At 41.5% G+C, this 13,580-nt stretch overlaps 1 protein-coding gene across 9 annotated transcripts in view; it reads left to right on the plus strand.

Annotated features, from left to right (window-relative positions):
• MLLT3 (MLLT3 super elongation complex subunit) overlaps nt 1-13,580 on the plus strand; it is a 387,733-nt gene that overhangs the window by 30,847 nt on the left and 343,306 nt on the right. For 2 of the 9 annotated variants that reach the window (XM_077475208.1, XM_077475206.1), the window contains exon 1: nt 7,996-8,701. The exons of 1 other annotated variant lie outside the window; for it this stretch is intronic. In XM_077475208.1, coding sequence (XP_077331334.1) covers nt 8,699-8,701 — 3 coding nt within the window. In that variant the 5' untranslated portion in view covers nt 7,996-8,698. Of the gene's footprint in view, nt 1-1,536; nt 1,649-7,991; nt 8,702-13,580 lie in introns of those variants that run through there. 6 more of the 9 variants (XM_077475204.1, XM_077475203.1, XM_077475205.1 and 3 more) reach the window with 6 other exon arrangements.

Here is a 13,580-nt window from a genome sequence, read left to right on the forward strand (position 1 = left end):
CTCCCCCTGATTGGCTGAGACACAGCGGCGGCGCCATTGGCTCCCACTACTTTCAAACTCAGTTAGCCAATCAGGAGAGAGAGGGGGTGGGGCTGAACAGCAGCTCCATGTTTGAATGGATACAAGGAGCTGCTGCTCGGCTCGGGTGTCCCCATAGCAAGCTTCTTGCTGGTGGGGGGCACTCAACTGGAGGGAGGGGCCAGGAGCTCCAGCCAGGAACCCACGAAGAGGAGGATCTGGGCTGTCCTGTGCAAAATCGTTGTACAGAGCAGGGAAGTATAATGTGTTTGTTATTTTGCTAGAAAAATAAAGCGAGACTTTACAATCCCTTCAAACAAGCCATACATTATACAATTTTCTTTCCTTCAACAAGTGGAAGGAAAGAAAATTGCTTGACTGTGTTGATGGAGGAATCCCTCCCGCTACGCTATTGTATTCTGACAGTCCCCTCCGTCACCAAGACAACGATCACTGCTGGCAGCTATAGCCGGTGGCAGTGATCGCACGAGAACAGTCTGACAGGCTACTTGTACTGAAGTCAGTTGATAGATCAACTTCAGCACAACCAATGCCTGTTTTTACTGCCCATCTCAATGAGTCCTTACGGCAGTATTAAAGCGGAAGTCCACCGGGACTCCGCTTTTTTTTTTTTTTTTAAAAGCCAGCAGCTACAAATACTGCAGCTGCTGACTTTTAAAATAGTGACACTTACCTGTCCAGCGCGCCCGCGATGTCGGCACCCGAAGCCGATCTGTAGATCGTCACTCGTGTGCTGCCGCCGCCATCTTGGGTATGGGAATCAGGAAATGGAGCCTTTCGGCTTCATTTCCCGGTTCCCTACTGCGCATGCGCGAGTTGCGCTGCGCAATAAGGACGGTCCCCGCTGCCTCTGGGATCTGTGTGTTTCCCAGCAGGCAGCGGGGCACTTGCGGAAGGGGGCGGGCACTTGCGGAAAGGGGCGTAATCTACGCCCCTTTCCGCAGAGAGCTATCCCGGAAGTGGGTGCAGTTTCCTGGATTATCCAGGTAACTGCACCCCCCTCCCCCCTGAAAGGTGCCAATTGTGGTGCCGGAGGGGGGGAGGATTCCGATGAGAGGAAGGTCTATTTTAGGGTGGACCGCCGCTTTAAACTCAAAAGCAAAGATTTATTATATTGCAGCTTACCAATTTTTAGATGTGATGGCTGCATTTGTTTCTTTTTTAGGCTTTCTTTCTTCTATTTTCATCTGGTGATCCAGCCAGCAAATCTGTTGTTTTTCAAAAGCACAAACTCTCCAGCAGAATGTATCAGTTTACGTGGATGGGACAAATTATTTAACACTGACAGGGGTGAATAATATGATCAACTTTTATTTATTCATGCAAAATCTTTATTCCAAAATGAAAAAAAAAAAAAACTGTTTGCTATAACTGACTATAAAGTGTGAGCTGAAATTTGGCTTCAACTTGTTAGTGTATCTAAATCTGCTAATATATCTAACACTCCCCTCCCACCCAGACTGACAATGCTGCTGTCTGCTGTGCTCATTCCTCCAGAGTTGTGTCTCACTAATACAGGAGGTGTGTTACTGGCCAGATCACCAGGTGAAATCAGAGGAGGAAACAGCAAAGAAAAGAAAACGGATGCAGCCACCACATCTAATGAATGGTAAGCTGAAATATAATACATTTCTGGTTTTGGGTTTAATACTGCTTTAGCCTGGGATCACACTATAGCGAACACAGACACCGCATTTGATCCACACCCTCATTGCTGTGCTGATCACATGTGATGTCTGTGCAATGCAAGTTCAGCCATACAGTTGTATGGCTGATCTCTCATTAGATTCACATTAAAAAAGGTTCATCGACTTTTTTTCTCCACGCACTAGAATTGGATCCTGTCCAAATCCACTATTCGTACTGCGATCTGTGAACTGATCTGGGGGTGTCATTAACTTTGTATTGACACCCGCAATAGTTCGCAGAGGGCAGTGTAAGCTGCCTGTGGGAGAGATGTGATGCGGGAACCGGCGCTGGAATCGCGCCGGTTCCCGCATCACTATAGTGTGAACCCAGGCTCCAGGTAGAGGTAGGAATATTTTAGTTCCAACATTCCGAATGCCAGCAAATTCCCTCATTGGCATCTTCTACCCGGCTTCTTCTGGGTGCTGGTCTTCACCTGTTTATATTGGACAGTGTTGGATCATGTCACTTCCATACATTTTATTTATTACAGGTACTTACTATATATATAGCGCTGTCAATTTACTCTCCAAATATATACAGCAGGTAAAATAAGTATTGAACACGTCACCCTTTTTCTAGGTAAATATATTTTTAAAGGTGCTATTGACATGAAATGTTCACCACATGTCGGTAACAACCCGTGTAATACATACATACAAAGAAACCAAAAAACAAATGAAGTTATGTGTAATAAAATGAAATGACACAGGGAAAAAGTATTGAACACAGGAAGAAAGGGAAGGTGCAAAAAGGCATGGAAAGCCAAGACATCAGCTGAAATCTATCAGTAATTAGAAAGCAATCCTGCCCCTTGTCAGTGCAAATTAATATTAGCGTGTTCAGTCTCAACTAATGGCCTATAAAAAGGTGTCTCACAAGAAACATCTCAAGACCTTTACAACCTTATTGTTGCAAAACATACTGATGGCATTGGTTGCAGAAGGATTTCTAAACTTCTGAGTGTTCCAGTGAGCACTGTTGGGTCCATAATCCAGAAGTGAAAAGAATATAATTTCAACATAAACTGGCCACGACCTGGTACTCCTCGCAAAATTTCTGAAAGAGGAGTGAAAATAATTATCAGAAGAATTGTCCAAGAGCCAAGGACCACATGTGTAAAGCTTCAGAAAGACCTGAGATTAGCAGGTACAATTGTTTAAAAAAAAAAACAATAAGTAATGCACTCAACCGCAAGGGCTTGTATGAACGCTCACTACGCAAGACTCCAGTGCTGAAGGAAAAGCATGTTGAAGCTAGTTTAAAGTTTGCTGCACAACATTTAGACAAGCCTGTGAAATACTGAGAGACCAAAATTTTACTGTTTGCAAGCCATAACACACACTATGTTTGGAGGTCAAATGGAAATCCACAGCATCCCAAAAACACCATAGCAACAGTGAAGTTTGGGGGTAGGACATCATGGTGGGGTGGCTGTTTTTTCAGCATACAGTACTGCCAAACTTCATATCATTGAAGAAAGGATGAATGGAAAAATGTATCAAGACATTCTTGATAAAAATCTGCCGCCATGGACCAGGATGATGAAGATGAAACGAGGGTGGACATTTCAGCAAGACAATGATCCCAAAAACAAAGCCAGGGAAACTCTCAATTGGTTTCAAAGAAAATAAAGCTGCTAGAACAGCCCATCCAATTACCTGACTTGAATCCAATAGAAAATCTATGGAAAGAACTAAAGATCATAGTTCATAGAAGAGGCCCACGGAACCTTCAAAAGTTTGTGTGGAAGAATGGGCCAAAAACACCTGAGCAATGCATGTGACTAGTTTCTCCATACAGGAGGCATCTTGAAGGTGTCATTACCAAAAGATTTTGTATGAAATAATAAATACATTTCAGGTAGCATGTTGAATACTTTTTCCCTGTGTCATTTAATTTTATTAGGCATAACTTAATTTCTGAACATATTTGTTTTGGTTTCTTTGTCTGTATGGATTGCATGGGTTATTACCAACATGTGATGAAAATTTCATGTCAATTATAGTATAATGAAGTATAATTATAAGCATTTCATAGGTGTCAAAGGCTTGTATAGACAATTACATTAGGTTTATGCAAAGAGTGAATATTTGCAGTGTTGACCCTTCTTTTTCAAGACCGCTGCAATTCTCTCTGGCATGTTGTCAATCAACTTCTGGGCCACATCCTGACTGAAGGCAGCTCAGTCTTGCATAATCAATGCTTGGAGTTTGTCAGAATTTGTGGGGGAATTTTTATTCACCTGCCTCTTGGGGATTGACCACAAGTTCTCAATGGGATTAAGGTCTGGGGAGTTTCCAGGCCATGGACACAAAATTGACATGCTTTGTTCCCCAAGCCACTTAGTTATAGTTTTTGCCTTATGGCAAGGTGCTCCATCATGCTTGAAAAGACATTGTTCCTCACCAAACTGTTCTTAGATGTTTGAGAGAAGTTGCTCTCGGGGGATGTTTTTGTACCATTTTTTATTCATGGCTGTGCTCATAGGCAAAATTGTGAGTGGGCCCACTCCCTTGGCTGAGAAGCAACCCCACACATGAATTGTCTCAGGATACTTACTGTTGGTATGGCATAGAACTGATGGTAGACCTTACCTTTTCTTCTCCGGACAAGTTTTTTTATTTTTGCCAGATGCCCCAAACAATCAAAAAGGGGATTCATCAGAGAAAATTACCTTACCCCAGTCCTCAGCAGTCCAATCCCTGTACCTTTTGCATAATATAAGTCTGTCCCTGATGTTTTTCCTGGAGAAGTGGCTTCTTTGCTGCCCTTCCTGACACCAGTCCATCCTGTAAAAGTCTTCTCCTCACAGTGTGTGCAGATGCACTCACACTTGCCTTCCCCCCAGATGCCACAGCTGAATCAACTGTAGGACATGGTCCTGGCGCTTGTTGGACTTTCTTGGGTTCCCTGAAGCCTTCTTCACAAATGCAGTGGAAATTATTTTTTTTGGGGGGGGGGGGGATTAAGTTCATGTTCATTGCAAAGAGGGACTTTGCACTTAATTGCAATTCATCTGTTCACTCTTCAGAACATATAATTTTATTGTATCAAAACACTGTGTGGTCGGGTGGATACAAAAAGAGTCCAAACGTGCCGCGTCCTACATTTAAGTTTTGAAGAAAAAGGAAGAAAATACATGGGCTATGGACTTTTTAGGCATGGATCCGTGCCTAAAAAGTCCATCGCCCATGTATTTTCTTCAAAACTCTTCATAACATTCTGGGGTATATGCAAATCGCCATCATAAAAACTGAGGCAGCACACTTTGTGAAAATGTATATTTGTACCATTCTCAAAACTTTTGGCCACGGCTGTATACTGTATATTCACCTCAGTCCCTGCCCTCAAGGAGCTTACAATCTAAGGTCCCAAAATCACATTCATACATATACTAGGGCCAATTTAGACAGGAGCCAATTAACCTATCAGTGTATCTTTGAAATGTGGAAACCATGCATGCACAGGGAGAACATGTAAACTCTAGGCAGCTAGTGTTGTATCTGGAATTTGATCCGGTCACCCTAGTGCTGTGTGTAGGGGTACAATCACATACCTCTGAACTTTCTGAGGTAGGAACAATGGACACCTATTAGCAAAAGTATGTAGACATAGGACACACCCCCTAGCATGTCCTCTTAAAGGAGACTTAAAGGAGACTTATACAAAAATATTAGGTAAACCCATAGCTGCTTTTTTACCACTACTATTAGTTTATACTGGCTTTTGATATTTACAAATGCAGCAATTTAGAAATTGAATGAAAGGTTTAGCACTGGGAAACACTTTTTGAAAGATAAAAAGGGCATTTTATATACAACTATACTGATTAAGCATGAGCTCCAACGCGTTCACACAGCCCACGTGCAGAACCCGCCAGGGCGTCGGCACTGCACTGCGCTAATCGCAGGCAGTGAGACATTTCCCGATGCGTGACTGCAGAGATTGGGAAATGTCTCACTGCCTGTGATTAGTGCAGCACAGTGCTGACTTTCTGGCGAGCTCTGCGTATAGGCTGTGCGAACACGCTGGAGCTCATCCTTAACCACATGCCGACTGGGCCATAGCTGAAAGACGGCTACAGTGTGGTCGGCTTATTCTGGGAGGGTGTCCATGGACGTCCTCACAGAATCTTGCTCCCGCGTGCCCCTTGGGGTGCGCACCCGGGAACATCTGTGACCACCGGGTCCGGGGGACCTGGTGCATCACGGATCACGGTAAACGGCCGCTGATAGCGGCCGTTTACCACATGATCGCTCCGTCAAATGACGGAGCATCACTTGTAAACAAACTGGCGTCATATCATGTTGCTGGTTCCTCTCCTCTTTGTACCAATCGGTACAGTGAGAGAGGGAGAGATCATTTGCAGCGCTGTGGGCACTACAGATCCAGCCCACAGCGCTGCTCAGTGCCCATATTCTGCCACTGCCAGTACTGCCATACTCTGCAGTACTCTGCAGCAATAATATGCAATACTCTGCCAACACAATGTAATACTCTGCCAATACTCGCCAATACAATACAATAAATTTTAACAGAAACAAATATTTTTTTTTTTTTTTTTTTTTTACGAATTTTCAGTCTTTTTTGATTTATAGCGCAAAAAATAAAAAACCCAGCGGTGATTAACTACTTACAGACCGGACCATTTTGCTGGTCAAAGACCAGACCACTTTTTGCGATTCGGCACTGTGTTGCTTTAACTAACAATTGCGCGGTCGTGTGACGTGGCTCCCAAACAAAATTGACGTCCTTTCTTTCACACAAATAGAGCTTTCTTTTGGTGGTATTTGATCACCTCTGCGGTTTTTATTTTTTGCGCTATAAACAAAAATAGAGCGACAATTTTGAAAAAACGCATTATTTTTTACTTTTTGTCATAATAAATATCCCCCAAAAATATATCCAAAAATTTTTTTTCCCTCAGTTTAGGCCGATACGTATTCTTCTACATATTTTTGGTAAAAAAAAATCGCAATAAGCGATTATTGATTGGTTTGCGCAAAAGTTATAGCGTTTACAAAATAGGGGATAGTTTTATGGCATTTTTATTAATAATTTTTTATAATTTTTTCTTTTACTAGTAATGGCGGCGATTTTTATTGTGACTGTGACATTGCGGCGGACACATCGGATATTTTTGGGACCATTGTCATTTATACATTAATCACTGCTATATAAATGCAGTGATTCCTGTGTAAATGACACTGGCAGTGTAGGGGTTAAGTGTTCCTAGGGGTGTGTTACTAACTGTGTGGGGGCGGAGCTTTCATTTAGTGAACACTGATCTCTGCTCCAATCACACGGAGCAGAGATCAGCGTCACTAGTTGCTAGGCAGAATGGGGAAATGCTGTTTACACGGCATTTCCTCCATTCAGCCGCCCCGTGAGACGATCGCGGGTATGCCCGTGGCAATCGAGTCCGCGGGACCCGCGACCAGACTCACGGTGGCCCGACCGGCACACGAGCGCACCGCTGGCGGTGCGCTCGCGATGGCAGGGCGGTATTGAAGATTGGACGTACCTGTACGTCAATATGCCTGCTCGTGCCATTCTGCCGACGTACATCGGCGTGCGCCGGTCGGGAACTGGTTAAATACCATCAAAAGAAAGCTCTATTTGTGTGAAAAAAAAAGGACAAACATTTCATATGAGTACAGTGTTGCATGACTGAGTAATTGTCATTCAAAGTGTTAGAGCACCGAAAGCCGAAAATTGGTCTGGTTAGGAAGGGGGTTTAAAGTGGGAGTAAACCCGCTGACGTTTTTTTTTTTTTTTTTCTAACCTGCAAGGGAAAAGGCATAATGAGCTAATATGCACCGCATACCTATCAGTGGGTAAGTGATTAATATAGTTCAGACCAAAAAGAGGGACAAATGAGGAGGAAAGAGGGGCAGAGGGACTTTGATCCAAATCAGGGACTGTTGGGAGCTATGCAGTCATCCCGGCACATAGGCAGTGTGCTGCGAATACACAGCTCTGTGTACATTCCATAGGGGATTGGGAAGAGGCAGGTAAAGATTTTGTTGCAAAAGAGACATGCAAAAAACCCTGCCTGCTTGCAATTATATTTATCTTTAGTGGTTATTCTCCAACATTAGTACAAATGAAATAAATGCAAATGATATGTAAGCAATGTTGTGATTGCTATGTGGGCCATACTGAGCCCCCAGTGTGCTGTGTCCATAGAGCCCAGTACAGGTGAGCAGTAATAGTGATCAGCCTCTTGTTCTCTAGGATCCATTACTGCTGTCTGTGTGCGGCTTCTTCCTCCATTCATGCTGCTTATCACTCTCTCCTTCCCATTGCCCTGCGCTCTTCCTCTGCACTCTCCTCTTCTAAAAAAAAAAAAAGAAAAGAAACGCACGCTGCGGCTTTGTTACTTTCCCAAACCTGCACAGCAGCCCTATAAACCCCCCTTTTTTTTTATCCCCTTCTTCTTTTCTTCTCTCCCTCCCTCCTGCGCCGTGCTCTGTATGGCAGCGGGCCTGGAGTGCGCATGCGCGGCCCCACTGCCAGCCGCCGGGTCTAGTGTAGAGCCGCAGACAGATAGAGAAGGCACTGCTGGCTGGCATCGTCTCGTTGCCCTCTACCCTCCTCCCGTCTCTGTTGGCGAGGGCAGCACAAACGCATCTTAAAGGAAGAGGACTAAAAAGAAAAAGCCCTAGGCATGGTGAGTAGGAGAGGTGGAAGCCAGCGTTCTCCTTCATGCAACCCGGCGCTGCCATCTGTGTAGAGGAGTGTTCTCCTGTGCCGCCCGAGCTATGGGATCCCCCGGAGCCACAATACACTGGACGAGTCCTAGGAGGGGCCCCACACCTGGCGATGATTAGAGCACACCATCGGGACCAATACCTAATGCCAGGGACATTACCCTAATTACCTGGAGGAGCCCGCATCACAATAGAGGACGAGGGAGCCAGGAGCACCAACACCGAGCTGTGCTCGAGCTGCAGGAGGCGCCGCTAGCATGGTAACTATCCATACACCCTCATGTGTCTGTGTGTGAGAGAGACACACGGGCATCGGGGGGGTTACATCATGCCAATCATCATCACCAACCATACCTGGCTGATCTCTACACCTACCCATCCATCATAGTAATAGGTGTGTGTACCTGGGCACCTTCCACCTATCAATCCATCAATGCTTGGGATATATGGCAATCACTACTGCTACAGGCACATGTACATTCCAATCAATAAGCTTCATCTGAAAAAAATATACATTAAAAAATAATTAGGAATGTATAGATAGACTGTGTGTGTGTGTGTGTGTGTATAATATAAAATAATAATAATATGTATATAATAATAGTGTGTGTGTGTGTGTGTGTGTGTGTACTTGTCAACTCATTTATTTATTATACACTATGTGTGTGTGTGTGTATATATATATATATATATATATATATATATATATATATATATATATATATATATATATATATATCCCTAATGTTGTAAAGTGCTGCGTAAACTGTCGGTGCTATATAAATCCTATATAATAATAATAATAATAATATCATCTGTGTATGTGCTTGTCAACTCCTCAATAGATGTCTTGATTAAACCATGAATGGTTGGGATGTATGTCAATCACTACTTCCATAAGCAGATGCAAATTCCATTCAATAGGCTTAATCTTTGGGGGGGGGGAGTAATTATATAATGCATCTACCTGCCAACTTCTGTAGTATAGATGTCTTGTGTCTTGATTAAACCATGTTTGGGTGCATGCCTTCTTTTAATAAGGACTTGCAAGTTTAATTCAAAGCGCTCCATCTAAAAGAAAGAAACATGTGTAATCTATAGTGAGCCTACCTGTAAACCCAAATCCTACACAGTTTAGGTTGACGATCTTAGTGTTACACCATGAATTGTTAAGGTGTATGTTAGTCCCTCCTTCCATAAGGACAGTCATTGTATGCAGTGAGCTTAGTCAAGTTGATATTATTATACTTTAAAAATAAAAAAAATAAAATGATGCGTGTATGTATGTATATGTGTATAAAGTAGGGGGTGTACTTGTGAACCTCTCTTCTTTTGATCGATGTTCAGAGATTAAGTTGATCTTCGTTAAACCCTGAATTGTAGGGGTGTATGTCAGTTACCACAAGGACACACTATATTTATTCAATGAGCTTAATTGAGTGTGTATGTATGTATATGTATATATATATATATGTGTGTGTATGTATATAATATATTATAGTTTGTGTGTCTTTATGAAATGTTGTATATTCCTGTGACCACTTCTGTCCTATAAATGTCTGGAGATTAGGTTGACTTTCATGATACAACCATCATTTTTGGAGTGTATGCCCATCACTTCTTCATAAGGAGATGCATTTTCATCCAGTGAGCCTAGTGTTTGTGGGTTGATGATGGCTGGTGAAACCATGAATTGTTGGGGTGTATTGTTGACAGTCAATTCTTCCTTTTAAGGAGATTTATTTAAATCCAGTGAGCTATGTATGTTATATATGTGTGTATGTGTGTGTATGAACCCCCTGGCTCATGGATATCCAGAAACAATGTTGATGATCTTGTTTAAACGTATGTATTGTTGGTGTGTATTGTCAAGTCACTTCTTCCATAAGAAGATGCAGTTTCCATCTAGTGAATGTTACTCTTCTGTATCTGCAGTGGAAATCACACTAGTGCCTCTGGGGTATAATGTAACTGTGCTTTTTTTTTTTTTTTTATTACGCTGAATTGCATCACAGTCCATATTTCATACCTGTTATCCCTAATCTCATTGTGTTAAGTGTTTTGTTTTCTTTATAGAACCTATTCGGTTCTGTTGGTGACAGTTGTGGTGAAACAATGCATTAAACCAGCTGCCTGTTAATATATGGCAGGATTTATTAGGTCAAATTAAACAAAGCATTTTTTTAAATGTGTGTGTGTGTGTGTGTGTGTGTGTGTGTGTGTGCGTGTGTGTATATGTTAAAAAAAAACAAAAAAAACTCTGTCCCATAGCACATGACTAGTCTTCAGTGATATTGTTCTCATCGATTAGTTATTTTACATTTGCTGATTGGGTGAGATCAGTACTGCTTGTGACATGCATATATAATAACGCACTTAGCTGCAGAAAGTACATTTGGAAATGCAGATTTAAAATCCATTGAAAGATGGAAATATGAAATATACACAAAAGCATTCTCACAGACACATTGTAAAAATGCTTTATGGGTCCTTCTTGTTGATTATGTCAGCACAGTTTTTTTCCTCTACAAAGTCCTGCATAGCATATGTTCTTTAAAGGGTTCTTGAATGCGTTTTTTAAATATTAAAACGCCAGGGAACAATTGAAACAAGGTTTCCACAAGCTCTGTTACTGGAAACATTGTACTAAAAATGTCTTCTGCAGATCTAATCTGCATTGCTGAGAAGTGTGGTTTGTACGTTTTTATCAATGAAATTAGGAATACAAACGCTTCCTGTTTGCACTGCCCCCACAGTTCACAATACTAACTGTCATGCATCATGTCGTGAATTGTGATAGAGATACCCAGCGGTATGGTATAAACGTTAAGCAGGCTATTATGATCTTTTTTCCTGGATAAGAACCATAAATCAAGAGAATTTGGCCAATAACTGCTTTCTACTTCCAGCATTTCTATGCATTTAAAGTTTCAAATGAATTTATTTTTCAGTTGGATTTTGTCCTGTAGACTGGTGCTTGTCAACCTTTTCATATCGATTCCCAGGAGGGTTCAAGTTGGAGCACTAGTTCTACATAGATGGCATTCCTCCACCTTCCCAAATGCTATAGAGGGGGTCCCTAGCACACTTTCAAGCTAGCCAGCAAAAAAAACAACTAATCTGTCTCAACTACTCAGCTTTTTTTGATCCACCTTCCAGACACTAGTCCTGTTTGTTTTGCTATTAATGGCTTATTTGCTTTGGGGCTGCCTGTGCTTGTCAAGCAGCATTTAGTTTGCATATTAAAGTTGTAACTGATGCCCTCTCTTTGTTTTTGTTAGGTCTTCACTTAAGTACAAAAGAGCCATTCAGATAGAGAGTAGAAAGTGTGGTGATAATAGGGAGAATACACAATTGTTTAAAGCCCCTGAGGCTTTTAATCAGCCATTATGACAATTAGGATAGCACACCACTAATGCGTTAACCTACTACAATGACTTGTGGTAATCACCTTGAACTCATATACGACGTTTGCAGTGGACTTAAATGACTTGTGCGCTTTATCATATTAAAGGCAATATTTAAATTATTTTAGTTTTAAAATCAAATTTTTATAGCTAATCATGGAGTAGATTTTTTACAAATGTATCAGACATTTACAAGAATTTGAAAAAATTCCCATTTTTTAATTTAAAATATTAAAACATTTTTTGGTATAATCCTTAATGCAATTATTTACCACAGGGGTCTGTTTTTATATAATTTTTTTTTCCCCCCACACAAGCTTTCCCTCCAATTTCACATTTTCTAATTCATTTCCATTGGAAAAATGTGTTCATTCTAGGTGAAAGTTGTGGAAATTTTGTGTGAAACAAAATTATAAACAGACCCCTAAGTACACATACTAAGAGCGCTGGTAGGGAGCCAGTCAGCAGACCTTTTTGGGTCATGCCCTTTCGACAGAAGCCTGGCCGAACGTCCAGCTTCTGTCAGACTGGCTGCACGTGGGCCAAATGTTGGCTAGTTTCAATTGAACCGGCCGATACAGCCTGACATTCAGCCCATGTGTACGGGGCTTGTATCCCTTGTGCTGATGCCTCTGTTAGCTGAAATCCTCCTCCATTCATGCTTTCCCTCCCCCAGCCAGCATAATCTTCTGGTGCGGTAGGGGTTATTACAACTGATGAATACATTTTTAAAAACCTCTAGGTCCCTCCCTCTTATTTCCACCCCAAATCAGGACTCTAGAACAGACATCAATTCCTGGTTTATACACCATACTCCACCAAACCTCCAATATGGATATTCGAGCTTCACAAATAATTGTCAAGAATCGTTATTGCGATCTTGACTAAAGCGTTTCACAATTCTTTCTATGCAAAGAATTCTCTCTGCTCTTCTGAAGCCACAGCCTTCAAAATAAAGGAAGGGAAAAACTGGGCCATCTGCCAAGAATCAAAACATTCTTTATCAGTTGAACTTAAGTATAAACATTGTAACAATTTGTCAATGGAATAGACTTTGTGTAATTGAAAAAAGTTTTACCACTTAAAGTGGTTGTATAGTCAAATTTTTAACTTTGATTTACAGGTAAGCCTATAATAAGGCTTACCTGTAGGTAAAAAGGCGCTTGTGCACCGGGGATTCTTGACTGAAAGTCCGGCAGACGCCAGACCCTGCCAGGAAGAAAACTCGCGCGCATGCATGGGAGCGACCACGGCCACCGAAGCCACAATACCCGGAAGACACATGTCGGCTCCCTTGGCGTGGAGTGAGTAAGATGCTGGCGCCTTGTTCTAAGGTAAGTATTTCATAATGGGCTAGTATGCGGTGCATACTAGCTCATTATGCCATTGCCCCTACAGGTGTTAGAAAAAGGTTTAGTGTTGTTTTTTTTTAACATTTGTTGGTTTCAAGTTAAAATCATTATTATTTTTTTTTGCTAGAAAATTACTTGTAACCCCCAAACATTATATATATATATATATATATATATATATATATATATATATATATATATATATATATATATATATATATATATATATATATATATATAATATTTTTTTTAGTAGACACCCTAGAGCATAAAATGGTCTATTTGAATCGATGGTAATCATCGAGAGCCTGACTGTCTGCCCTTTTTACCCAGCTGCTCCATTCATAGAAGATATATACTACAGCTTCTATGAATTAAAC

This window comes from Lithobates pipiens, unplaced genomic scaffold, assembly GCF_037356315.1.
Source record: "Lithobates pipiens isolate NorthernLeopardFrog02 unplaced genomic scaffold, aLitPip1_a1.2 Scaffold_13, whole genome shotgun sequence".
NCBI lineage: Eukaryota > Metazoa > Chordata > Amphibia > Anura > Ranidae > Lithobates > Lithobates pipiens.